This window comes from Macaca nemestrina, chromosome 9 (genome assembly GCF_043159975.1).
Source record: "Macaca nemestrina isolate mMacNem1 chromosome 9, mMacNem.hap1, whole genome shotgun sequence".
Lineage (NCBI taxonomy): Eukaryota > Metazoa > Chordata > Mammalia > Primates > Cercopithecidae > Macaca > Macaca nemestrina.
Window position 1 is genome coordinate 120,807,328 of NC_092133.1, and position 27,904 is coordinate 120,835,231.

General features: G+C 43.8%; 1 protein-coding gene across 3 annotated transcripts; it reads right to left on the reverse strand.

Annotated features, from left to right (window-relative positions):
- Window positions 1–27,904, reverse strand: LOC105480035 (methionine sulfoxide reductase B2). Of its 3 annotated transcripts, none has more exons than XM_071070390.1 (5): window positions 25,796–27,083; window positions 18,933–19,033; window positions 12,946–13,022; window positions 2,652–2,799; window positions 1–922 (listed from the first exon to the last, which is right to left on the reverse strand). In XM_071070390.1, exons 1-5 carry the CDS (start codon window positions 25,872–25,874, stop codon window positions 671–673), a joined length of 657 nt encoding a protein of 218 aa, XP_070926491.1. In that variant the 5' UTR covers window positions 25,875–27,083; the 3' UTR covers window positions 1–670. The 3 variants fall into 3 exon arrangements, with proteins under 3 accessions (XP_070926491.1, XP_070926490.1, XP_011736770.2); XM_071070389.1 differs by lacking the exon at window positions 25,796–27,083 and adding an exon at window positions 27,748–27,904 and having other exon boundaries at window positions 8–922; XM_011738468.2 differs by lacking the exons at window positions 1–922; window positions 25,796–27,083 and adding exons at window positions 1,153–1,372; window positions 27,748–27,903.

Here is a 27,904-nt window from a genome sequence, read left to right on the forward strand (position 1 = left end):
CAAACCTGCACGTTATGCACATGTACCCTACAACTTAAAGTATAATAATAATAAATAAATTAAAAAAAAAAAAAAAAAAGAAACAGCTGTCCCTCTGTCATTCTGTGAAGTTCTACTCCAAGTGGCAGTTGGGGTGATATGGTTTGGATGTTTCCCCTCTCCAAATCTCATGTTGAAGTATAATTCCTAGTGCTGGAGTTGGGCCCTGCTGGCAGGTAATTGGCTCATGAGGGTGGATCCCTACCGAGACCAGCTCAGTCGGGGAGACCCTAACCCAGCAGTGCTAGAGGAATTAAAGACACACACACAGAAATATAGAGGTGTGAAGTGGGAAATCAGGGGTCTCACAGCCTTCAGAGCTGACACCCCCAAACAGAGATTTACCCACGTATTTATTAACAGCAAACCAGTCATTAGCATTGTTTCTATTGATATTAAATTAACTAAAAGTATCCCTTAAGGGAAACGAAGGGATGGGCCAAATTAATTACAGCAGGAACACGCCCTTAAGACACAGATCGCTCATGCTAATTGTTTGTGACTTAACAATGCCTTTAGCGGTCTTCCGCCCTGGGAGGGCCAGGTGTTCCTTGCCCTCATTCCTGTAAACCCACAACCTTCCAGCTTGGGCGTTATGGCCATTATGAGCATGTTACATTGCTGCAGATATTTACTTATGGCCAGTTTTGGGGGGGCTTGCTCCCAACAGGTCCCTCGTGGCTTGATGCTGTCCTGGTGACAGTGAGTGAGTTCTTGAGAGATCTGGCTGTTTAAAAGTACGTGGCACCTCCCTGCCACTCTGTCTTGCTCCTGCTCTGCCATGTGAGATGCCGGCTCCACCTTCAGCTTCTGCCATGAGTAAAAGCTCCCTCAGGTCTCCCCAGAATCCAAGCAGATGCTGGCACCTTGCTTCCTGTACACCCTGCAGAACCGTGAGTCAATTAAACCTCTTTTCTTTATAAGTTGCCCAGTCTCAGTTATTTCTTTTTTTTTTCTTTTTAATTTTGTTTATTTTTCTAGTTTTTTTTTTCTTTTTCCAAATTCTCCCAGACCCTGATCAGGTACTTCTTTATAGCAACACAAGAACAGCCTAACACACAGGATTAAGTTGATTCCAGGTAAATCAATTAAGAGAAGCAGTGACTCGCTGGAGACAGCAGCAAACTCAGGCCAGTTTTATTGCAAACAAAGCAAGTCATTCAAGTGAATTATGGAAATTGAGAGTGCACATGAAGGGGTGGCAAGGGAACGGGACTCTTGAAGACAGTCAGTGTTTCCTTGGTTTGAACTTCAGAGCCACACTGTTGATGCAAAACCTCTGACCATTGGGTCCAGGTCCATCAGGAAACACGTGACCTAGATGAGCCTCACACTGCAAAGGACAGAAGCCTCTGTCATCTCCAAATGCAAACAAAGCTCTTTATGTAAAACCAGACAGACGAACCCCCCCAAAATCACTCCACTCTGGAGTCTGACATCTGTGTTAGGAGAAAAGTCTATTGCATCCGAATTAAATTAAGAAATGAAAGAAAGCAGAACACAGTCACGGTAAATAGTTTTACTTTATCAATAGGATGTGAGCGAGTTATTAAATTTGGGCCTTTAGAGTTACTCATCTAAAAATGGGGATAATTATCATACCTACATAAGAGAGCGGTGGGGACAATTAATTGATATATTGCACGCAAAGCATTAACATAATTCCTGGGTAAGTACTGAATAATATTGTAGTACCCAGTGTATTATTATTATTTATCACTTAAGGCAAAACCACGCTATCTTAATCAGCTTGCCTCTAGTGTTTTACAAAACCCATGAGTCAGAAAACGTGAGCAGCTAAGGATATCAAAATGAATTTGTGATCTGGATTTAAGCCACTCTCTCCTACTGGGCTCACAGAAGGCACAGATGGTGATGTCACCCGCAGCATTGCTCTGCCGGCCAGTGACATGCTGCAGGGTGCAAAAGAAGGTTGGGGAGATGGAGGTGCCAGCCACACTGGGTAAGTCAAAGATGAGATGCCAGCCACTATGGCAGGATAAGGGCTTCCTGCTCCTTATCCCTGCTCAAAAGAAGGTGAAGATCCTACCTCTGTTCTCATCTCTATGGAAGGCTAGAACCAGGAACAGCCACATTAGAGAGAAGCTGGGGAAGCCTTTTCTCTTTCTCGCAGTGCCCAGAAGGGAGAGAGTGATCATTACTGTCATGTGTAGAAACCCCATGTGTTCTGGGCTGGGTGCAGTGGCCCAGGCCTGTAATCCCAGCACTTTGGGAGGCCGAGGCAGGTGGATCACTTGAGGTCAGGAGTTTGAGACCAGCCTGGCCAATATGGCAAAACCCCATCTCTACTAAAAATACAAAAATTTACTGGGTGTGGTGGCAGGCACCTGTAATCTCAACTACTTGGGAGGCTGAGGCACTTGAACTCAGGAGGTAGAGGCTGCAGTGGGCTGAGATCGTGTCACTGCACTGCAGCCTGGAAAACAGAGCGAGACTCTGTCTCAAAACAACACAAAACCAAAAGGGAATCCCACGTGTTCTGAAGACAAAAGTACCCCTAGAAAAGGACACCAGATTTGCCAAGAACAAGGGAGCTGTTTGTGGCACTTGGGGCAGCATCAGGGAAAGTAAAACAAAATAAGAAATCTCACCTGCTTGCAGACGACCTCTGTGCGAGCTGATCCTAACGAGGTGTCCAGACGTCTCAGGATCCCTGTGTGGCTTTCATCAGAGCCAGACGTACCATGGGCCTCGGAAAACGAAGGCCACCCAGTGCCGGAGCAGTACTTTTTCTCAGAACTGTGGAAGACATAAATGATACTACAGCTGCTAATGACACTGTCATTAACATGCCAAGAGGGTTTCATGCCCCAACGTGTTGTTCCAGGGAACAGGATGTATTTCAACTCTCCTCTGCCAGATCCCACACCCAGCTATGTGACAGTCAGGCCCCCGGGAATCGTCCACACTGCACCTTCACTATTGAAGCCATTGCCTCTCAAAGTGAAAGGACTTCTTGATCCTTTGATGCTAAAGCCTTCTTTCTGGATGTCCAACAAGGATCTAAAAACACATGGTGCTTTGTGAACTGTGTTGCATATTAGGTAACACAGATCAAGCCCATGTGTTGAAAATGTCAAAAAAGGAGAAATCAAAACGAACTACTAATGGTCGGAGGAAGTCATCATCATCTTGGTGCCACACGGAAGTGTAAGGTCTGATGAGAAAGTCATGCTTAGCAACAGGAATTTCAGGTTATCTAAACACAGAAGCCTGACCAGGGATTCAAAAGCTGCCTCTGGCAACTTCTTAGCTGTGTGAAACCACAGCTCTTGAAGCCTCAGTTTGCTCACCTAGCAAATGGGAATAGTATCTACACTACAGGGCTGTTTTGAGGATTTGAGGGGAACTCTGTGAAGTGTGATATAAAGCTTAGCACAGGGCTGAACACATGGTAAGTGCCCAGAATTCTTGCTGTGATGGTGATGATGATGATGATGATTAATTAATACGCCCGGGTACCTGGCATCAATAACTGCAGTGAAACCTAGCCCTCCAGAAGTCTCCCAAGGACTCATGATGCTGGCACATGGAGAAGAAGGACAGCAGGTAAATCCACTCACCAAAGACCCACCCTCTCAGTGCTCTGATGGATAAGCTCCCTTAAATGGCACTGGGAAAATAGACTTCAAAAATTGCTGTGGCAAGGAAATGGCTCTCTCTCTAAGGAAGAAAGAGAAGAACTGAATGTTAGACCCAGCCAAAAAACAAACGAACAAAACAAACTAAGAAGGAAAAGTGGCAAAGAATGAAATCCCTAGACAATGAACACAGAAGGATGTAGGGTCCAGCCCCACAGGGTCGGTGGGTTTTTCTCCCCCTGTGCGGAGATGAGAGATTGTAGGAATAAACACACAAGACAAAGAGATAAAAGAAAAGGCAGCTGGGCCTGGGGGACCACTACCACCAAGACGCGGAGACCAGTAGTGGCCCCGAATGCCAGGCTGCACTCTTATTTATTGGATACAAGACAAAGGGGCAGGGTAAGGAGAGTGAGCCATCTCCAATGATAGGTAAGGTCACGTGGGTCACGTGTCCACCGGACAGGGGGCCCTTCCCTGCCTGGCAGCCAAGGCAGAGAGAAAGAGAGGAGAGAGAGAGAGGGACAGCTTATGCCATTATTTCTGCATATCAGAGATCTTTAGTACGTTCACTAATTTGTTACCGCTATCTAAAAGGCAGAGCCAGGTGTACAGGGTGGAACATGAAGGCGGACTAGGAGCGTGACCACTGAAGCACAGCATCACAGGGAGACAGATAACTGCGGGCACAAGAGGTGGAGGAGTAGAGTCTTCTCTAAACTCCCCCGGGGAGAGGGAGACTCCCTTTCCCGGTCTGCTAAGTAGCGGGTGTTTTTCCTTGACACTGACGCTACCGCTAGACCACGGTCCGCTCGGCAACTGGCGTCTTCCCAGATGCTGGCATTACCGCTAGACCAAGGAGCCCTCTGGTGGCCCTGCCCGGGCATAACAGAAGGCTCACACTCCTGTCTTCTGGTCACTTCTCATTATGTCCCCTCAGCTCCTATCTCTGTATGACCTGGTTGCTCCTAGGTTATGATTGTAGAGCGAGGATTATTGTAATACTGGAATGAAGAGTAATCGCTACAAACTACTGATTAATGATATTCATATATAATCTATTATCTATATCTAGTATAACTATTCTTATATTATATATTTTATTATACTGGAACAGCTCGTGCCCTCGGTCTCTTGCCTCGGCACCTGGGTGACTTGCCACCCACAGAAGGAAGCCTAGCTGACAGCACAAACTCCCACAGAAACAACTGTGTAATGCAGCAATTCTCAAACATTTTGGGGTCAGCACCCCTCACGTTCCCTCTGTGTCCCCAAAATTAATAGGGATTGCTGAGAGCTTTTGTCTATGAGTTACATATGCCAACATTTAACAAGTTATAAATTATAACTGAGAATTTAAAAACATGTGCATTCATTTTTTTTTTTTTAATATAGGTTGAGTGTCCCTTATCTGAAATGCTTAGGACCAGAAGTGTTTTGGATTTCAGATCTTTTTGGATTTTGCATTTTACTTGATGGTTAAGCATCCTTAATCTGAAATACTCCAATGAGCATTTCCTTTGAGTCTAATGTTGGTTCTCAAAAAGTTTCGGATTTTGCTGGGCATGGTGGCTCACACCTATAATCCCAGCTTTTTGGGAGGTGGAAGCGGGTGGAACACTTGAGCAGGAGATTTTGTTTTCTTTTTTGAGATGGAGTCTTGCTCTGTCGCCCAGGCTGGAGTGCAGTGGCATGATCTCGGCCCACTGCAAGCTCCGCCTCCCGGGTTCACGTCATTCTCCTGCCTCAGCCTCCCGAGTAGCTGGGACTACAGGCGCCCGCCACTACACCTGGCTAATTTTTTGTATTTTTTAGTAGAGATGGGGTTTCACCATGTTAGCCAGGATGGTCTCGATCTCCTGACCTCGTGATCCGCCCGCCTCGGCCTCCCAGAGTGCTGGGATTACAGACGTGATCCACCACGCCCGGCCGAGCTGAGGAGTTTGAGACCAGCCTGGCCAACATGGTGAAACCCCCTCTCTACTAAAAATAGAAAAACTAGCTGGGCATGGTGGTGCATGCCTATAGTCCTAGCTACTCGGGAGACTGAGGCAGGAGAATATCTTGACCCCACGAAGCGGTGGTTGCAGTGAGTGGAGATCAGGCAACAGAGCTAGACTCGTCTCAAAAAATAAAAAAGTTTCAGATTTGGGTGCATTTCAGATTTTGAATTTTCAGAGTAGAGATGCTCAACGTGAAATAAATTTATTACATGTTAACATCACATATATTTATGACAAATAATTATATTTTTCTAAATGAAACAAACATTTCATGAGAAGAGTTGCACTGTTTTACAATTTTGCAAGGCTCTTTAACGTCTGGCTTAAAAAAAAGACAACTGAATCTTCCTCTGGATTCAGTCTGTTGCTATGTTGTTTTGATTGAGGTATAAGAGGATGTGGCCTCAAGTGGCCTCAAGTGTGGTTGGAAAAGCCCCTAGAAAAGTCCCCCCCAGGAATCTCTGGGGTCCTCAGACTAGGCTTTGAGAACCACAAGTATAGCCATTAGGAGGAAAGGCTTTGATTTCTGAAAGATTTGGGTGTGAATCTGGGATCTGTCTGTTACATCTGTGTCACCTTGGCAAGTCATTTAATTTTTTGAAGCCTCAGTGTCCTAATCTATAGATAAGCATAGACTAAAAAAAGTTCTAAGCCACCTACTGACTAAATAGAGCCCTTCTTAGCCAAGGGGACTCCAGAAAAACCTTTAAACCGAGTTTCCAGTCATGATGGGACACACCTCGTTATACCCCCTCCCTCTCATGGTTTAGACACAACAAATGACCAGCACTGATGTTTAAATAGAGATCATAAGACTGGCAAACGGACTCTTTGTGGCAATAATATACCACATTATAAACAGGACCTAAGGCCATGCCAGGCGAGGGTGAAGTCACACCCCCCTACACTTAAAGAATCAACTCTGTTATAACTGCCACAAGGGTTTTCTTTTTCTCTAGCAGCTAAACAATCACTGGCCTTGAGATAAGCAGCTCATCTTCCATCAGACAGTGACTAGCTGAGACCCTCTGTTCCACCAGCCATAACTACAGCTTGGATTTCACAAGAGACTGATTTTAGTAACTTTCTCCTGATTAAAAGACCATGAACTGGTTCTGGATGGTTTACAGAGGCTGTGCACTTGCGGGCCTTCATATCCTGAAAGACTTTTGATGTACAGGGTCTAATTGTAATACATTTAAATGTTAAGTTTCTACCCCCAAATAAACATAGGTCATGTGTTACATGCATGTCTGTTCAATATGCGTATGTCAGGACCATCTTCACGAATTTTCATAACCCCTCCTGTGATCTGTTAAATAGGTATATTTAGCCAACCCCTTCAGCATAAAGCTCCTACCCCAGCTGCTCCCCCTTCCGAGTGCCTGCGTCTGCGCTTGGCTGGGAGCTCGCTTTCCAGCCTGTGGGATGGCCACCCTGAAGACAGTAACCCTTTAGAAGAAATAAAGTCTCCTTTTCTACATTTATAGATTGTATGATTTTTTAAAAGCTAACAATAGCAATGGAATTATCACCTCACTTTCTGTATGTATGCTTAGCATAGTACCTGACACATGGCACATAAGTTAGTAGCTATGTTTTAATTTTTTTATTATTAATACCAGAAATCTATGAAATGTGAGCAGTTGTGGGTCCAACTAGAAGTGTTTGCATATTCAGGTCAGGTTCTTTGCAATCCTCTTCCAAGGGTTCGAAAACATTCATCTGACCACTCTGCTCAGGGAAAAACATCATTAAGTATCTTTTAATCCCAGTCTTTCCATCCTCAACATTATATATAAACTAGTGATCATTAAATGAATTTTGATGGAGAATTATGACTACAATAAAATTTTTTAAATAAATGAACCTACGACTAATAAAAACTCATTAAAGCATTTTATGGGAAACAATAAACCTTTATTGATGCAATTAGCAGAATATGGAGATTTTACCTAGTAATATGAGAGGCCTAACGTATATAAGTTAAGACTGGGAACCAAAATATTAAACCCAATCAGAAATTCCAATATACATATTTAAGTGATTAGCAGATTGTAAGGTTTGCCCTTGAAGAACTAAAACCATTCTGAATCATATACTCTATGGGATTTTTACTTTGTTTCATTTTATTTGCTTTGGTTTTCCTTGATTTCTGGAAGTTCTACAGTTCCCAAACCAACAGCACAGGCACTTGGTGATAACTGACAGCCCTAACCTCTTAGAAGAATTTCTATTCCTTTGAGGGAATGGGGCACACAAAAGGTTTTTAACAATATTACTTGGTTACCCATGGTGCATAAGACATCAGGACGTTATGTAAAACGTGAACTAGTATCAGGCTCTGTTTCCTCTTATTTTAAGAAGATTTATGATCGTGAAATATGTGATCCCACAATAGATTTTAATAAACACTTTCCCAATAGGCTTATGTGGAAGAAGAAAGGGAGAAGGAAGGAGAGAAGGAGGAGAGGAAGTGGCAGTGGGGGACAATGTCACTTCATTCCAAGTTAGCGAAATGAGAGTCTGGAGTCCCTAGGAGTGTGGCAACACATGCTAGAAAGTGTTCTTGACCCAGATACCTTTGATTAAAGGTCTCTGATTTGGAGAGGCAGAAGCTCTCAAAAACTGTACACAAAACTCATTCCAACAACTATAGGATGATGAGGAGAATGACGGTAAGTCTGGCAGATGAGGCTGGCAACAAGGCTCTGGAAAAGGAACTCATGAGTTACACTGGCCGGGATCACCATCAGAGACTGGTTATGTCTTCTGAGAAACTTACACCTGTAATTCAGAAAGCAGGCACCAGAAGGCGATGGCACCTATGTCAACGGTGCTGCCCACGTGGCTTAATGGAAGCTCAGCTAGTGAAGAATGTGGGCTCTGGAGTCCAAAACTGTGAGGTCATATTTTGGCTGGCTACCTGTAAACCGCGGAACCCTGGACAAGTTATTTCATCTTCCTCTCAGTTTCCTCACGTGAAATGAGAATAATAACAGCACTATGGGGAGCTGCCAAGAGGTCTGATGAAATGATGCACATGAAGAGCCTGGACATGGCACCTGCCACATGTCCAGAGGGCTCCTTCATTGCTGGGGTGCTTTCCACTCTCAAGAAGAGTGCACTGTACAGGCTCCAGTGGAACCCAAATTCCTGCACTATGGCTTACTAGATAAGTGACCTTGAGCAAGTTAGTTAAATTCTTTAAGCCTCAGTTTTCACATCTGTTAAATGGGGGTTTTCATAGCTCCTTATTGGAAGGTGAGGATTGTTTGCAAAGCATTGGAGCCCAGTGTCGGGCATGTAAGTGCTCAAGAAGTTGCAGCCACTTCCCTCACATTTCCACAGTGATTTCATAATCACAGCTGCTTTCTTTTTTTTTTTTTTTTGAGATGGAGTCTTACTCTGTCACTCAGGCTGGAGTGTAGTGGCTCAATCTCAGCTCAATGAAACCTTCACCTCCTGGGTTCAAGCTCTTCTCCTGCCTCAGCCTCCCCAGTAGCTGGGATTACAGGCGTGTGCTACCACGCCCATCTCATTTTTGTATGTTTAGAAAAGCCAGTATTTCGCTATACTGGTCAGGCTGGTCTCGAACTCCTGACCTCCAGTGATCCACCCACCTTGGCCTCCCAAAGTGCTGGGATTACAGGCGTGAGCCACCATGCCCAGCCCATAACCACAGCTTCTGATAGTCCCAACACTGCTATGGCTTCTAAGCAGCAGGACGGATATTATTAATCAACCAATCAAGAAGTACTTACGGAGCATCTAAGTATCTGTTTGAAGGTGGCTACAACAAAATACCACAAAATGGGTGGGACTCTCTCACAATCTGGAGGATAGAAGTCCAAAGTCAAGGTGTCCACAGGGCTCTGAGGCATCTAGGGAATCCTTCCTTGCCTCTTCCTACCTTCTAAGGTAGGCAATCTTTGGTTTATAGCTGCAGATCACCAACTTCTGCCTCCGTTTTCACATGGCTGTCTCCTCTCTGTCTGGACGACTTCTCCTCTTCTTAGAAGGACAGCAGTGATTTTGGAACTAGGGCTGACCCCACTCCAATATGATCTTATCTAAACTAATTATACCTGCAGCCACCCTATTTCCAAATAAGGTCACATTCCCAGCTTCCAGAGATTAAGACTTCAACATGTCTTTTTGGGAGACAAAATTCAACCCGTAGCAACTTCCATGAGGCTTGTCCAAGAAGGATAAGATGGCCAAGGGGCTCAAGAGCTAATCAAGTTTCTCTCCTTAACTAAATAAAATACTTGAACCAATAGGAGAATAATTAGGTCCTAAATTGTGTGATACTGATAAATAGGAATTTGAAGCAGATTTTTAAAAAAACCCCACAGTGTGTGCTATCAGAGGAGGTTTCAGGATAAATCTGGGATCCAAAAATAAGTGGAATTTCAATTAGCAATAGTGGGGCTGAGCAGATCCCAGGAGGCCAGCACAGCACGAAGGGGGTCCCAGGCAGGAAGCAGCCGAGCTGGAGCAGGCAGCTCAAAGGAGCCGGCCCTGCATTTACTTGTTAAAAGAACTACTTAGTTTTGGTTGACCAACTTTCCCTTCACTTTCATTCTACACAAACATTTGAAGGAATTTTTTTTTTTCTGTACCTCTGCTTCCTACTATAGAAACTGGAGACCAGAGACAGAAAGAGAAGAAAAATGAGAGGCAAAACAAGAATGTATTTCTAAAACTCCTCTTGAACAGGAAGAAGGCTCAGGAATATAGTCTGCATTTGTATATTCTCATTAATTAGAATATATCTTCCAGAATTCCTCAGGATCAAAAGCACATTCATGTATACAGCCCTAAGAGGGCTCTGTTGCTTAAGAACACGTCATTATGGCCAGGTGCAGGGGCTCACGCCTGTAATCCCCGCACTATGGGAGGCCAAAGCGGGTGGATCACCTGAGGTCAGGAGATCGAGGCCATCCTGGCTAACATGGTGAAACCCCATCTCTACTAATAATACAAAAAATTAGCCGGGCGTGGTGGCACACGCCTGTAATCCCAGCCACTGGGGGGGCAGGAGAATCGCTTGAACCTGGGAGGCCGAGGTTGTAGTGAGCCGAGATCACGCCACTGTACTCCAGCCTGGATGACAGAGCGAGACTCCATCTCAAAAAAAAAAAAAAAAAAAAAAAAAAAAAAATCATTACTAACTTGCAGCAACTGCCTGGCCTGAGTCAGGCATGTCAGGCATCGCTCTATGCTTTTTCATGTATTAACTCATGACTCAGGATCATCCTCCCAGCAACCTTATGAATTAGTTACTATTATCTTAATTTTAGAAGTGAGGAAATCAGACACAGAAAGGTTAAGAAATTTGCTCAAGGTCACACAGCAATGGGGCCAGGATATATACCTTGGCAATCTTAACCATTCTACTGCCTCTCCCATAAATGAGTGCATCTTTAAGAACAGTATATTCTGGAACATAAATAATCTTCAGGAATATATTGTTTCCTTCAGCTGCAGTAGCAGCAACAAGAAAGAAGAACAGAAACAAACTCAGAAGTCTTTAAGAATGCAAAATGGAAACTTTTCAACTGAAACTAAATGGTTACACAAAAACAAATAAGGTTGGTGAATTGGCAGTCCCTTAAACTGGCTACTTGGTCAGTGGGCTTTTGGAGAATCGGCTGGTTTTCCTATTAGTCTTGACTCTTTCACAACCTCCAGGACCTGGGGTTGGTCACTTAACTTCCTTAATTTGAACTAGCATTGTGCTAATATAGTAGCCTCTGGCCACATGTGGCCTTTTAAGTTTAAATTAATTAACATTAAATTTAAGTTTAAATTAATTAACATTAAATTGAAAAAGTCAGCTTCTCAGCCATGCTAGCCACATCTTGAGTGCTTAACAAGCATATGTGATGAGCGGCTACCACGTGGCCAGATACAGACATCTCCATCACCACAGGAAGTTCTACTGGACAGAGGTTTGTGCTCTGGACTCAGGACCCTCCTGGTTCCAGTATTCTGACACTACAACTAAGCCTGCAAGGTGAAAGGAAGGGAAGAAGGCCCCTTCTTTTTCAGATGCAGAAACCGGAACATCAAGGAAGGGGAAGAGTGAAGACTATGATTTAGGAGAATGCTCTTGCAAGGATGATTTATCTTCTGTATTCACAGTGTGAAGAGGGAGACAGAGCACTGCCTGGTGCCTGCAGTAACAAGGGAGCCTTTGACACGCTGGCAGCATGGTTCTATGGCTTAAAGTTCATGGGCCATCTCAAAGTCCTACCTCTCCTCTTTAACAGAACCAAACGTCAAGAAATAACTATTGTCTCAGAAACCTGAGTCCCACATTTTACTGTGTAAAAATTAACCTCCTTCTAGTTTCCCCCATGCCAATGTGAATGCATCTGGGCAAAGGCCTGCCCATCTGTGAGCATGGAGGAAAATCGATGCTAATCGCTCCTCATCCTTGCAGGCGGGTCCGGCTTCCTAACGCAGCCCACATTAGCAGCCAGTCGGGCAGGAAGGCCCAGACTGCTCAAAGCCCAGAGGACAGAAGGAAGCACTGCCTAATGGGTGATGCACAGAGCTGGCTTGATTTATATTTTATTCTAAACTAATTTAGGGTTGATGCAAAAGAAAGGAAAACATCTTTGAAGTTCTGAAAAATAGGACTTCAAAGATATTTTCCTTTCTTCTCCATCGAATCTACTTTTTTTTAAGACTGTTTCCTGCATGTCTAAACAAAAAAGCCTTTGTTGAGAGATTTCAGATCCTGATTGACTTAAAAGAGGCTTTGAAATCAAGGGACAATTAAATTTACTTTTAGCTATATAGAAGAGGGTATGGTATTCACTACTGTCAAGCATTGTGGGGAATCTATCCTCATAAAATTCTACATTTCCTAAATTAAATTATAAACCCATTTTCCCTGGGAGAGAGAGAGTTTTAATCACATGGCCCAGCAAATATAATCATGGTTTAGATTTCTTTAAATACTTTCCCTCTAAAAAAAAAAACTCTAATAGTTTTATCATAAGGTACCCACCAAGTTTTATTTCCTTGCTATTTCTTGAGGATAGAGGAAGGAAGAATATAAGCTAAGAAGTCTTGTTAATGGCTCTAAATGCTAGAAATAAAAGTCAAGACAGGCAAGTATCTTATATGAATAGCTCTCCTTACAGCAACAATGCAAAATGAGAAGGGCAATTTAAAAAACAAAATGGGTATTATGGGTATTTATTTATCCAAGATCTCAAATGAAACACAGCAGTAAGAACCTGGAGGTTTGCTCTCCTTCCGTAGCTCTCGATTCTTTATCTTACCTGAAGAGTGGAGTATCACAGCACACGCAATGATACATTCCTGCTTCCTTGTTATTCAGGTAGATCCCACTGAAAGGCTGAAAGTAAATTAGATATGTCACGTTCAGATTTCTCATACTACTGGCAGGAGATGATACAGCAGATTTAAATCCTGGGTAAGTCCCCAAATCAAGGAATTTCTGTACTAATTTGACAAAGTGCAAATAACGCCAGAGAGAAAATTATAATGCACCCAATGAAGCAGCCTGCAGCCGGGGCTTTATTGCACCCAATATGCAAATTATGACATTGATAATCTTTGTATTCATACAGGACTTTTCATCCAAGAGCATCAAAGTCGGTGAAAAAGCAAGAGAACAGAGTCTTGTCCTCTGTGATTGTGTGAGATTTCGTTCTCCCTTTTAGAAGAGTTAATACAACAGGAATCTAGTCTACTGTCTAACATACTTTGAAATCTCCAGTTAAAGACAGAATATAAATGCATAAAAAGCATAGTTCAGTGAGATCAGGGATTTTGCCTTTAATATGCTTCACATAATGTTTAGGACACAGTGTACTTAATAAATGTTAAATAATGAGCTAGATTCTCCCCCCACCAACCCAGGTTACTACTTAGATGAAATTACTGTGTTCATTGTGAGTTACAGGGTTTGCAAGTTTTCAGAGGTATTCTGAGAGGAGAACAGGAGACAAGTCAATGAATGAGCCAAGTCAATATTTGTTTAAATGTTATTTCTCAAACTTGATTTTTCTTTTTTTTTGAGATGAAGTCTCACTCTGTTGCCCAGGCTAGAGTACAATGGCATGATCTCAGCTCACTGCAACCTCTGCCTCCTGGGTTCAGGTGATTCTCCTGTCTCAGCCTCCCGAATAGCTGGGACTACAGGTGCATGCCACCAAGCCTAGCTAATTTTTGTACTTTTAGGGAGTTTCACCGTGTTAACCAGGTTGGTCTCGAACTCCTGACCTCAAGTGATCGGCATGCCTCAGCCTCCCAAAGTGCTGGGATTACAGGCACTTGCTATGAGCCACTGCACCCGGCTGATGACATTTTTTTAAAGACCATTTTTGCCCAATTTCTTTTGTCATCTCCTCTGTCAAAGAAAATTAAAGAAAATCAACCCTTGCACAAGCTGACTATGAAGATCCACTATCACAGGGCCTGGCAGCAGGCACCATCCCCTCCTATGGGCCAGAGGAAAGCCAAAGCACAGAACAGCTCATCAAGTGACAAAGCTGACTCAGGAAATCTTCAGACCCCCCAGGCTTCCCAACTCAAAACATTCACAGGTCAAACATCCAAATTCCCTGTGGTAGTTTAACAGCACATTTTCAGTGAGCTGCATGACAGACAATTTCAAATTAACCTACTGAGCCTACCATCTGGGCACACTTGGATGTTTTCCTTCTTTAAAACCCTAAACTTAGCTGCAGAAATCTGAATGGTAGTGAGCTGGTCCTTTATGGCCAGTCCCCTCAAATGCCTGCTCCCAAAACTGGCACTAGTTGGCAGCTGTAAAGAAGAGGAAGTTGGCCCGGTATGGTAGCTCCTGCCTGTAATCTCAGCACTTTGGGGGGCCGAGGCAGGTGGATTACCTGAAGTCAGGAGTTCAAGACCAGCCTGGCCAACATGGTGAAACCCCATCTCTACTAAAAATACAAAAATTAGCCAGATGTGGTGGCACATGCCTGTAATCCCAGATATTCGGGAGGCAGAGGCAGAAGAATTGCTTGAACCTGGGACGCAGAGGTTGCAGTGAGCCGAGACTGTGCCACTGCACTCCAGCCTGGGCGACACAGCGAGACTCCATCTCAAAAACAAAAAAAAAAAGAGGAAGCTTCCCATCCTTCCCACCTGGGCTGAAGATGCACGCATGCAAAACAGGACTGCCAGTTCCAAGGCTGATCTAGAAAAGCCTTTTCATAGGATCCAGACAGCCTGGGAAGACTCAAAACATAATCTCATTATTGCAGGGGGGCAGTTGGACAGAGGAAGTGACAGAAAACTGCTATCACAGTAAGCAAAATAAAAATTAAAAAATCAGTGAAGGCCAGGTGCGGTGGCTCATGCCTGTAATCCCAGAACTTTGGGAGGCCGAGGTGGGTGGATCACCTGAGGTCAGGAGTTCAAGACCAGCCTGGCCAACATGGTGAAACCCCATCTCTACTAAAAATACAAAATATTAGCCGGGTGTAGTGGCAGGTACCTGTAATCCCAGCTACTCGGGAGGCTGAAGCAGAATTGTTTGAACCCAGGAGGCGGAGGTTGTGGTGAGCCGAGATCGCACCATTGCACTCCAGCCTGGGCAACAAGAGCAAAACCCCATCTCAAGGAAAAAAAAAAATCAATGAAAAGGAATACTCAGCCAACATAGTTTCTGAAATGACATCTACCCACTCTCTCCTTGCCTAGCTTCCTGATGTGCCCTCCCTCTCCAATTTTATACAAGTCCTGTAACTTATTTAGGGTTAAACTCAGCTTCTATCTCATTTCTAGTATTTACCTGATAATCTAATATAAACCCAGGTTGAGCTGGGTGCTAATGTTGCAGAGGTGGGCAGCAAAACAGTTTCTGCACTCAAAGAATTTGCTACTTAAGTGGGAGGAAGACACATGTGAGCTGACAATTTATACCATGTGGTGACAGCTATGATAGAGATGGCATGGAGTTCGGGTAGCGCTGTACCCTTCACTATGAAGGGAGTTTCCACAAAGGCTGTCTGTATCAGATATTATCTGAGATGGTGGGGGGGAGTCTTTTTATTTCTTAACCTTTTATTATTATTCTAAATTGCACAACTGATTGTTGTTTATTATAGAAAAATGCCAACACTAAGCTGACTTTTGAATGAGGAAATGGAAGAGTATTTCGGGCAGGCAGAACACCTTGGGCAAGGCCCACATGAGAGAAGAGGGCAAAGAGGAGGATGGAGAAAGAGGATGCCAGAAGGCGGGTGAGACCAGGCCAGCTGGGGTTGGTTAGATCGTGACGAAGAGCTTAAACTGTGTCCTACTGGAAATGTGAAGCTACTGGAAACTTGTAAACTGGGTGGACGACTGATTGGAGTTGGTTTTTAGAAAGCTCACTTGACATTCAGGTAAAGAATGAGCTGGAATGGGGCAAGATGCCACCAAAGGCAGAGAGCAATCCAATGTCCCTCACACATGCAGGCCTGGAGTGTGCTCCTGCTCAGGCAGAGCAGTGGAAATAAAAGAAAGAGATTCAAGAATACTTAGAAGAGAGAACTGAAATGCCTGGCTGCACAGGGAGGGGCCAGGGTCAGAGAGAGAATGACGTTCCAGATTCCCCTGGGATTGCAAGGTCTGCTGGACCAACAGCAGTTTGCCATTCCATCTTGTCAATACAACACACCTGCTGGAAACAGGTGACACACTCAAGAGGGATGACTGCGGATAACTTCACACAGGACTGTTTACAAAGGTGCGGACAGGGCCAATGGAAATCCACAAGTGAGGGCAAAGCCTCCTAGGCTAATGACTTTGAGAAGCCATGGCCTCCACTAGGCCTGTGGGACAGAGGAAGAGGGAGTGGCCAGAACCTGGTAAGGCTGCACCTGCAGGGGAGGGCTGCCTGCAAGAGCTGCCACCTGCAATACAGGAACACAGCCACTGCCAACCTGCAGCCCCACAGAGAGAATGCTGGGCCCTAGTGATTTCTCCATCCCACCTTTAGATCTCACTGGTGTCTCCCACTGGCTAAACTGAATCAATAGCTGCGGGGAAGAGGAACTGCTCACTCTTCCTAGAGCTCAGAGCAGGGGAATCCCGTGGAGAGTGGATCTGGAGAGTAGACAGAGAATGACCTGCACAAAACCTCCCTTCTATTGATACTTGACTTTCGGTTATTGCTCAGCCAGCCTGTAAATTTATTCATTGGTCTAGCAGAGTGCTAGCGTATTACTGTTGCCCAAGAAAAACCATGTGGGACTGAATTTTAATTTAGAGTCACCAAAGAGACACCTTCGATGTTTCATTTCTCTTCTCTTAGGTGAACAAAGCTAATGAAGGCTTACATTTCTGCAATATTCTAAGAAGTTAAACGTGGAAATGGATCCATGGAAAGGGATTTATAACATTAGTTAAAATAATGAATGATGCTCATTTTGTCAAATGGCCAAATACAGAGAGTATATTGCACCATCTGTTTGAGAAGCCCACATATTTATTTTCCTAAACATCTGGCAGCTCATCTCTAGGTTCTCTCTACATACCAAGCCCGGCCTGGCTCTGCACCTGAGAATTAGGGTTGGCTTAGAATACTCTGGGAATACATACAACTGCTCACAGAGTATCATGTGGTTCCCTTGTGCAATCTACACAAATGGCTAATGTAGTCTCTTTCCCAACGAGGGCTTTAGTAAAATCCCACCTACAGGAAGTTTTCAAAAATACCAGCATTTCAGGAGACTCTATTGGGATGTGCTGGTCCTTCTGATGACTTTAGCATTGGAGAAACTGAGGGTGACACCGTGATTACAATGGCAGTGCACGTGGGTAGTGACATGAGTTTTGCAGGTGCTGACAAAGGAAAAAACATTCATACTCTACTGTGCTTGAAGCCACAGGGCTGGGGTCCACTCTGTGAGATCTGCTTCACTAGTAAAAAATATCTAATAACAAAGTTCAATTCAGAAAAGCTACATTCCAGCAGCTATATTTGGGTCTAAGACCACTGGTTAAGAAATGCGGCACTATGCTCTCATTTATATGTGAGAGCTAAAGAATTTGAACACATGGAGGTAGCGAGTGGAAAAATGGATAACAGAGCCTGGGAAGGGTGAGCAGAGGGTAGGGGGAGGATGAAGAGAAGTGGCTTAAAGGCCACAAACATACAGTAAGAGAAAAGGAATATGCTCAGTGTCTGACAGCAGAGTAGGTGGATGACATTTAACAAAAATGCATTGTATTCGGGTGACAGACACCCTGAATACCCTGACTCGATTACTATGCATTATATATGTGTAACAAATTTTCTCATGTACCCCAGAAACTTGTACACACACACACAGACACACACACACAGACACACAGATAAATGCAGTGCTGTAAAAAGTGATGTTATAATGAGGAACCACTGAGGGTTGTTTTCTCAGAAAATGAATGAAAGCCGAGACTGCCGAATGCAGTTTAAATAATGTTTGCACCGTTTACCTGGCAGTCATTCAACATTCACAAAAGTTGATTTTTTTGGATGCCTACTATGGCCAGCCACCACATTAGGTGACAGGGGTTATAGCAGCGATGGCAAATGCTATGAAGGAAGAGTTCTGCTAGAAGCAAGCCTAGCTGGGGGCTAGGAGAAGGTTTCCCAGAGAAAGTGAGATTTGGGCTGAGAGCTACAAGGTAGGTCTGAATGAATGGGTGGAGGGTGTGGGGAGGGATGATGGGAGAGAAGAAGGAATGCCGGGTGCAAAGGCCCTAAGAGAGAAGGGAGCCCAGGGTGTGTGAGAGCTCAAGGGTGGTGTGGCCAAAGTACTGGGTCAAGAGGGAAGATGGCTGGATTTGAGGATGGGGTGGGAGCCAGGGGCCGTTAGGACCTTATTAGTCATCTCATACTTTTCTTTTTCCTTGAAAGCACTAGGCAGCCACCGAAAGTTTTGAGCTGGGGAGTGATATGGTCAGATTTGTGTTTTCCAAAGAACTCTTTGGCTGCAGTGTGGAGAATGGGTTGGCTGGAGCAAGAATGGCCATGCACAGAGAAGGTGACAGTGACTTGGCCCCGAGGGGAGGTGATAGCGGTGCACGGAATTGAAATGACAGGAAGGTTATTTAGGAGTCAGAATAGAGATGATGTGTCCAGGGAAGAGTTTCAGGTTTCTACAACTTGATGAATATCAACACTCCGAGAAGGGGACAATGGAAGAGGAGTGTTGTTGGGCAGCTGGGTTTCATAGCTGGACCTATTCCGACTGCCCCCTCACTGCCAACACACGCAATCAGAAAACTGTAAACCAGCTTAGCTTACCGGTTCCGTTCCTTTTTCTCTCGTGACGTAGAACTGCTCTGGGGTTAGTTTCTTTTGCCACTCACTCTTGGCAAGAGGCAGCTCACACGTTGCAAGAGACCCTGTATTGTTAAACAGGAGTTTTAAAAATTAAAACAAAAACACCTGATGGACTTTTCTTCCTTGGCTTTTTTCCCTAAGTGCACTGTCACCCAGCAGAATAATCCAGTCCCTTGTTCTCTCTCCCACGAGTTTATTCTTCATGGGGACCAGAAGGCTAATGCCTTCATTGACTATTTAATTTAATAAGAAATTAATAAGAAGTAGAGAGCCAGTTTTCTAGTCCTCCTGGGGCATAGAAGTGAAAGAGGCAGCTGAAATATGAAAGAATGTGGAATAATTCCCTTCAGGTACCTAAGGATAGAAACTGATCCTCTCTTCTCTGATGACTTTCAGAGGAGCAGTTGCTGTCAGGATCTAGCCGGAAGTAGTTGAGGCATTGGCCAGAAAAGAACCATGAGCTAGTCGATTATTAAACTCTTCTCCCTTGCTGGTTTATAAGGATAGCTCTGATTTTCTTTGTCAAGGGAGGTCTCTATTTTAAAAATCTTCTTGCATGGAACAAAAGAAGAAACTCCCATAGCATATAGTCCTGAAAGGGAAACAGACCTACAATAATCTATTATGATGCTTCATGGTTTTTGTCCATATTTTGTTTTCCTCTTTCCTGCTCGCCTTGGCATCTATATTACTACATTTATTCACATGAGCATAAACCAAGTAACTAGAGCAATACTCTCTTTAGCCAAAGGGAGTAGGAAGTCCAACTCCTATAATAAATGTTTTTAATCATCCAACATTAAGAATTGGAAAGGATTTTGTAATGTGTCCAACTCTTCAGTTTACAGATGAGAAACAGAGGCCCAAAGGGTTAGTAATCTGACTATGGCACTGAAGATGAAATGTTAAATGCCCGTGATGCCAGCATCTATATATCAAACATGTCAGAAGTTACAGTTGAAATTCATTTAAGGTTACAAAAAAAAAGTCCTAAATTGTCCTTCGGCAAGAAAAAACTTATCTTCTCTCCAGTTTATAATACTGAACAATACTGCATTTCCAGTGATGATATAGCTGATTGCTTACATTTTGCTAAAAGGTTTTTAAACTATTTAATATATTAAAAGTTTTTTTTTCTTTCTTTTTATTACTGTTATTATTTTTACACAAGGGCTCCCCTAGGAGGTATCTTTTATTAAATATACTGTTTATAAGACTACAGGGGTTTCTTTTTACTATGGAAATATGTATCTGAAATTCCTATGGAATATACCTCAGTTAACACATGATTTTTGGGGTATTTGACACTTTGGGGACAAAACAAAATGTATTTATGTGATAATTACTATTGCTCAATGGCCTTCAGAGTTATCCTGCAGAATGTCAAGTAATAAATGAAGAAGATATTATAGAAATTTTTAAATCACCATTTTGTAAAAATCATCAGAGGATTCCAAAACCCCTTTCGACTGCTGGGGAACAGAATAGTCACATCTTCCCAAAATACAACCCCAGAGTTTATTAATTATAAAGAAGAAAAATGCCACTACTTTAACCAAGTAGGCTAGGCTAGCATCACCAACAGCGGGACAGGTGACATCCTATCTTCCTGATGTGATGCTCTGGAAAGAACACAACATCACCAGTAAAGTTTTCCTGCTGAAAACATTCAATCTGTGTTTCATGAAGAAACAATCACATAAGTGAAAATTGAGGGAAATTTTCACTTTCCTGTGGAAAGCAAGGACTCTCCACAACTGAAACCAATGTGTGACCCTTTATTAAATTCTAGATCCCAGAAAAAAAATAAAAGCTATAAAATACATTGTTGGTATATGGTAGGAAATTTGAATATCAGCTATGTATTAGACAAGGGTGCTCAATTTCCTGAGAGGAAAACCGTCTTGCGGTTTTGTAGGAAAACGTCTTTGGTCTTAGGAAACGTGCTGAAATATTTAGCAGTAAAGTGTCATGATGTCTGCAACTCTCAAATGGTTTAGCAAGAGAAATATAAATAAGTGTGAGTGTGTGAGTGTATGTTTGTGTGTGTGTGTCTCAGTGTTGGGAAGAGAGATGGGGAAGAGCACATGAATCTAGAAAGAAACTTCATCTCCATGAGATTTTTCCCAATAGCCCATAATCCCAGTTTAATTGTGAGGAGAAACATCAAACAATCCCAGACTGTGGGACATTCTACAAGGAACCCCACGAGTACTCCCCAAAACTGTCAAGGTCATGAAAAACAAGGAAAGACAGAGACAGTTTTGACAAATGTACTATGATGGTGTCAGTGGATAACCAGGGGGACCTGGGTGAGGGGTTTTGAGAACTCTGCATTATTTTTATAAATTGTCTATAAATCTAAAATTATTCCAAAATAAAAAAGCTTATTTAAAAAACTATCTTCTTCATGGCTACCCCTGTACCATCAAGCACTACTGGAGGAAATCCCCCACCTGGGGAGAGAGTTGTCCTTATAAACTCAGTTACTCATCTCACTGGGGTTTCAGTGAACCATGGTGAGTATTATCTTTCCCCAGTCAGCTGTCTTCCCATTTCTCTGCAATGGGTGTTTTAAACCTTTTCCACTCTCAGGAATGTAAACTAGTACAACCACTGTGGAAAACAGTGTGGAGATTCCTTAAAGAACTAAAAGTAGAACTACCATTTAATCCAGCAATCCCACTACTGGGTATCTACCCAGAGGAAAAGAAGTCATTATATGAAAAAAGATACTTGCACACACATTTATAGTAGCACAATTTGCAATTGTAAAAATATGGAGCCAACACAAATGCCCATCAATCAACTAGTGGATGAAGAAATGATGGTATATATATACTAAGGAATACCACTCAAAATAATGGCATTCACAGCAACCTGGATGGAATTGGAGACTATTATTCTAAGTGAAGTAAGTCAGGAATGAAAAACCAAACATTGTACGTTCTCATTTATAAGTGGGAGCTGAGCTATGAGGATGCAAAGGCATAAGAATGATACAATAGAATTTGGGGGCTCAGAGGGGAAAGGCTGTGAGGGGGGATGAGGAATAAAAGAGTACACATTGGGTACCATGTACACTGCTCGGGTGATGAATACACCAAAATCTGATAAATAACCATTACAGAAATAACTTATTCATGTAACGAAACACCACGTGTTCCCCAAAAACCTACTGAAATTAAAAAAAAAAAAAAAAACCTTTTCCATTCTCCTCAAACCATGGTCTCTACTACATCTCCCCTTCCTCTCAACAGATTCCACTTTTGCAAAATCAAAAGCCACAAATCTTCTTGCTACCAAACCATCACACTTAACAATACCTACATCTACCCTTTTTCCATCTTGTCACAATGGAACAAGTGACTGCCTCTGATATGGTTTGGCTCTGTGTCCCCACAGAAATCTCATGTGAAATTATAATCCTCAGTGTTGGAGTTGGGGCCTGGTGGGAGGTGATTAAATCATGGGGGCCCTTTGGTGCCGTTCTCATGATAGTGAGTTATTGAAAGATCTGGTTGTTTAAAAGTTCACCTCCCCCTCTCTCTCTTCCTCCTGCTCTGACCATGTAAGATGTGCTTGCTTCCTCTTCACCTTATACCACGATTGTAAGTTTCCTGAGGCCTCCCCAGCCATGCTTCCTGTACAGCCTGTGGAACTGTGAGCCAATTAAACTTCTTTCCTTCATAAATTACCCAGTCTCTGGTATTTCTTTATAGCACTTTGAAAACAAACTAATACAAGCCTCCTCCTGTCTGTTTTTTTGCCACTTCTGTTCAGGATCCTATCTCTTTTTGGCCACCCCAAATGACGAAAAAAGGGAATGCTTTAGCCAGAGGCACTAAAAAGAGCAAGAACAGGCTTTGCTAGTAAGAGTGAATGTCCTGGGTTCCTCCTCCCATATTTTTTTTTTTTTTTTTTTGAGACGGAGTCTCGCTCTGTCGCCCAGGCTGGAGTGCAGTGGCCGGATCTCAACTCACTGCAAGCTCCGCCTCCTGGGTTCACGCCATTCTCCTGCCTCAGCCTCCTGAGTAGCTGGGACTACAGGCGCCCGCCACCTCGCCCGGCTAGTTTTTTGTATTTTTTAGTAGAGATGGGGTTTCACCGTGTTAGCCAGGATGGTCTCGATCTCCTGACCTCGTGATCCACCCATCTCGGCCTCCCAAAGTGCTGGGATTACAGGCTTGAGCCACCGGGCCCGGCCGCCCTCCTCCCATATTTAAACTCTGGTCCTGTGGGGGAATTTGTGAGACCTAATCTCTGGCTATCACTGACATTTGTCAAGGAAAGGAGTAAACAGCATCATGATAAAACACCCTCCTCTTGGCTGTGGCAAAGATCTTGCATTATTCCTGTGGATAGGTAAGAGGACCAACTTCAGGTACTAAGGTTGGAATTTACAGTCTGTGAAGCTGGCTTTATCTTCCTATCTCCTTTCAGGGAGGAAGTGGAATGGGCTTAGAAAAAAACCCTATTGTCTCCTGGAAGCACTGTCCTTAGTGTGACTCAACAGGCAGCACAATATAGTAGCTGACACTGGAAAGTGGGAATTAGAGAAGGGCTAAAAGTCAGTGGGACTCTCATGAATTTGAGAGTGGGACTCTCAAGTACCTGTTTTAAAGCAGGTACTTCCTTCGCTTTGAACCTAAGGCTTGAGTTTGTCTGGGTTCCCAGCTCCCTCTCCCACACCTCTGTATTTTGTTACACCTATTAGAGAGTGACTATCTGTTCTTCAGACACCACCTCCTCCCTCTGCCCTAATTTTTTTAAGAGACCGGGTGTCACTGTATTGCCCAGAATGGAGCGCAATGGCTATTCATATGCATGATCAAAGCACACTACAGCCTTGAACGCCTGGGCTCAAGTGATTTTCCTTCCTCAGCCTCCGAAGTAGCTGAGACTACAGGTTCATGATACAGTGCCACGCTGTAATTTTTTTTTAAGTTTAAAATATATAACTAGTGTTTAAATTGCTAACCGAAAGAATTAAGCCTTCATCTAAGTACAATATGAAAGAACATTTTTAATGGTTCTTTTAATCCTTATCAATGTGGACCTTTTACACCATTTTTAATGTGTGTGAAAGCTTTAGTGGGTAGGCAATAATGTTTAGACTAGTTCTTGTTCAAGCACCAATTATGCAACATTTAGCTGCAGATTTGCCAGCCTAGAAGGCTCAGTCAAGGGCACACAGACTTTGCTTTGATAGCACAATGACAAACGCTCAGTTGGGTACACCCAGGTCAGGATATATGTGTGCTGTATCACTTTTAGAGGTTTCTTTGACCTGGATGTTAAGAGCTGAATTATGACATTCCCTGCCCCCAACTTCCAAATTCATATGTTGAAGTCCTAATCCCCAGTACTTTAAAATGTGACTGCATTTACAGACAGGGCCTTTAAAGAGGCAATCATGTTAAAATAAGGCCATTAAGAGGGAGCCCTGGTCCAATAAGACTGGTGTCCTCATAAGAGGAAGGGACAGCAGGGAAAAGGCCACCTGAGGACACAGCAAGAAGGTGGCTATCCCCAAGTTAAAGAAAGAGGTCTCAGGACAAATCTCAGGACAAGTCTTGGTCTTGTACTTCCAGCCTCCAGAACCGTATGAAAATGAATTCCATCGTTTAAGTTGCCCAGCCTGTGGTATATTGTTATGGCATCCCTAGCAAATGAACACACTGGGGTTTTAGAAAACAACCAAAGTTTAAATAAAAATTGCAGTATGAGTAAATTCTGAGCAGTTTTATCAAACAGCAATTTAGGCACGTGTGCATTAGATACACGATAGGTTCTCTCACTTGGGAATGAGTCAAGTCTTCTGGCCACCATGGCTAGAGAGAGGTTTCCACACTGGTTGTGTCCTTTTGTGTGTGTGTGCAGGTATTTTCTGTCCTCTGCACCACGTGCTCATCCTTTGGGGGCTACACATTTTCCAGATTCCCTCTACATTCTCTTGCTATCTGCACTATGAAAACATTTATCCATTGCTGCTATTGCATGAGATAGCTACACAACTTTACTTTGAATTATGCCTTAATAAACTCAAATTCCTTGGAGTTCCCTTCTCTCTGTGTGCTGTGATTTGCACAGGTCATATATCTTGTTGGCCAGAAGTTCCACGGGGTGGGCCTCAACTTTTTCATCCCTAAGGAAATCCACTATTGGTCCTACTGTTACCTACTGGGTGCCTTCTTCGGGTTTTGCTAACCTTCCTAGCCACAGTTGCTATACTGCCAATTGTCACACATAAGCCCACTTCATTTCAATAAATAATGTGTTGAATCTAATGGAACTCATCAGAAACTGGTATTAAAAGAATCCCCAGCCCATTCTGATCTGCAGAACTAGTCTCTCCCATCACAGTGCCTGGACTGTTTTAACCCTATGCCCAGGATGGTTTCCTAGCATAGTTATCTCTAGAAAGAATATTTTTCTGAAGCAACAGAGTTTTTGCTCCAGAATATTTCTTATTTTCCTTTTTCAGTTTGCTCTTTATCAACCTGGAAAAAAAAAATCACTCTGAGCATATGAGAAATTGCAGCACTGGAGAAAAATACTGTCATTTCAGTATCTTCTCATTTCCCCCCTCCCAATTTCTCTCTCTCTCAGCACTCCCTAAGCCCATGATTTAACTTAAATGTAGCTACATTTTTGTCCTTTACACTTATTTATGTAATCATAACTAACATTTATTGTGTGCCTGCTAAGTGTCAAACATTGTAACAAAATATTTAATTAAAAAGTTATTCTGTACAACAACCCTACTATTATCATTAGCCTTATTTGATAGAAGGAAAAAAAAATCTGAAGTTTAAACTTACCAAATTCAAGAAAGATGTCCAAAGACTTTGTTACAAACTGAATGTTATGTATTCTCCCTGCTCCTCTCCCCACTCCCATATGCTGAAGCCCTAACTCCCAGTGAGATGGTATTTGGAGATGGGGCTTGGGAGGTTATTAGTTTTACATTAGATCATAAAGGTGAGGCTCCCTTGAGGCACTAGTGGTCCTTCCTGAGATAGTCACGTGAACGCAGAGTGAGAAGGCAGTCAACTGCAAGCCAGGAAGCAGGTCTGCATCAGGAACCAAGTCTGTTCCCACCTTGATCTTGGACTTCCCAGCCTCCAGAACTGTGAGAAAATGTCGGTTAAGTCACCCAGTCCACGGTGTTTTGCAATAGCAGCCTGAGCTCAGACACAGAGCCAGGAAGTAACAGAGAGCCAAGACTCAAAATCTGCATCTATTCATGCCCAAGCCCTTCATCCCAGAACTACTCCCTGTTTATCATTTTTAATGACTCCCTAAAAGTTTTTTGAATTTAATTTTCATGATTTACGTAAGTATTTCTTAACTGATTTGGGTTACAGCCAGTTTCCATTTTATAAGAGACCAGTGCTTAAAGCATCTTTGCATATATCTCCTTGTTCTTCTTTTGAACTATTTCCTTCGAATAAATTCCCAGGAGGGATATCTGATAAGGTACATAGCTCCTGTTACCTACTGGTGTCTGGCCAAATTTTAATGTTGGTGGAGAACTTCAGATCCCAGGGCAATTCATTAGGCTGCTTCTGACAGCAGCAATTATAGCCATGAAGTAGTTACCGCTATAACCACCATCCTGTATCAAGGGGTTATAGAGAGCTCGTCGGTAACTGTGATGTTTCTATTACCTGTGGTTCTCAGCAAAACAATGCTTGGCATACAGTGGGCTCACAAAGGTCATCAGACTGACTGGCCAGAGACACCAGTGGTTAGAAAGGCCATAGCTGGAAGTCATGTTGGATCAGCTAACATTTCACAACGCCAACGCTTTTATTTAGTTAAGTATTCTTTTAACACTACATTTTGAAAACTTCAGGGGCTAAAAAGAGCTCAGAATGAGTTGGTACATTTTCATCAGTTGGGTGAACATCTTCAATGAACATATATAAAATTGGATTCAGAGTGGGTCAGTCTGGCAACCGCCCAGGAAGCCAATCCCCTGGGGCACTAAGTTCCCCTGAAATAGACCTGAAATACAGGGGTAGCTAGCTCAGGTCTCCTGAGGTGACTCCTTCCTGCTTGGTGAAGTGTGCAGGTACCCACATCCAAGAAAGGATCCAAAGGCATTTAGCAGAAAACTAACTCTCTCTCTCTCTCTCTCTCTCTCTCTCTCTCTCTCTCTCTCTCGCCCGCCCTGGTCTCTGTCTCAGTCATTAACAATGACTGTCACCTTAAAGAAGGAACAAATGATCAACCCAGTCTCCCTGGCTCTTAGACACACTTACGGGAAGACAGCAGGGCAGGAAACACCCCAGGAATCCCTAGTGTGAACTGCCGGCTTCTCAGATGCTGGAAGGAAGCCCGCGGAACTACGAAGAGGGCTGCAGTGCAAAATACTGGAGGCCTTCACAGGGGCGCGCGGGCCGGGCTGCTGCAGCCCAGACCGCGGGCCTTCGCCTGGAGTCCCGGATAGGGGTCAGGGGACCCCGAGCCCTATTTATGCCCCCACTCCCCGCGCCAAGAAAAAAAAAAAAAAAAACAATTACGCGCACATTTAGGGGGCTCATGTGTTCATTTCCTCGAATTCTTACAGGGGTCAGTCCCCACCCCGCCGCCACCAAGTTTACAATCCACTGTCCCAGACCCTCGGGTCGGGGGGCAGGCGCGGGGGGGCAGGGGTGCCTGCCAGGGCAGCGCCCGGCCTGGACCGGCCTTAGGCTCCCGGGTGCAGCGGGTGAAATGACGCCGAAAGCCGTAGGCAGCGGTGGGGCCTGCGGGACCCGCGTCCTACCTGCCTCCCCCAGTACCGGCCCAGTGCAGGGCTCGCCGCCGCCGGCTCGGCCCCGCACCGCCCGCCGAGGCGCAGCTCCGAGGGTCAGGCCTCGGAGCAACCAGAGGAGCCGCGCCATGACGCCCGCTCCGGCGCCGCTCCGCCCTCTGCCTTCTGC

Coding starts and splice junctions, on each gene's coding strand:
- LOC105480035 (XM_071070389.1), bottom strand. CDS start 27,865: ATGGCGCGGCTCCTCTGGTTGCTCCGAGGCCTGACCCTCGGAGCTGCG. Junction 19,034..27,747: donor GCCGGTACTGGGGGAGGCAG/GTAGGACGCGGG, acceptor TTAACAATACAG/GGTCTCTTGCAACGTGTGAG. Junction 13,023..18,932: donor GAGAAAAAGGAACGGAACCG/GTAAGCTAAGCT, acceptor ATTTACTTTCAG/CCTTTCAGTGGGATCTACCT.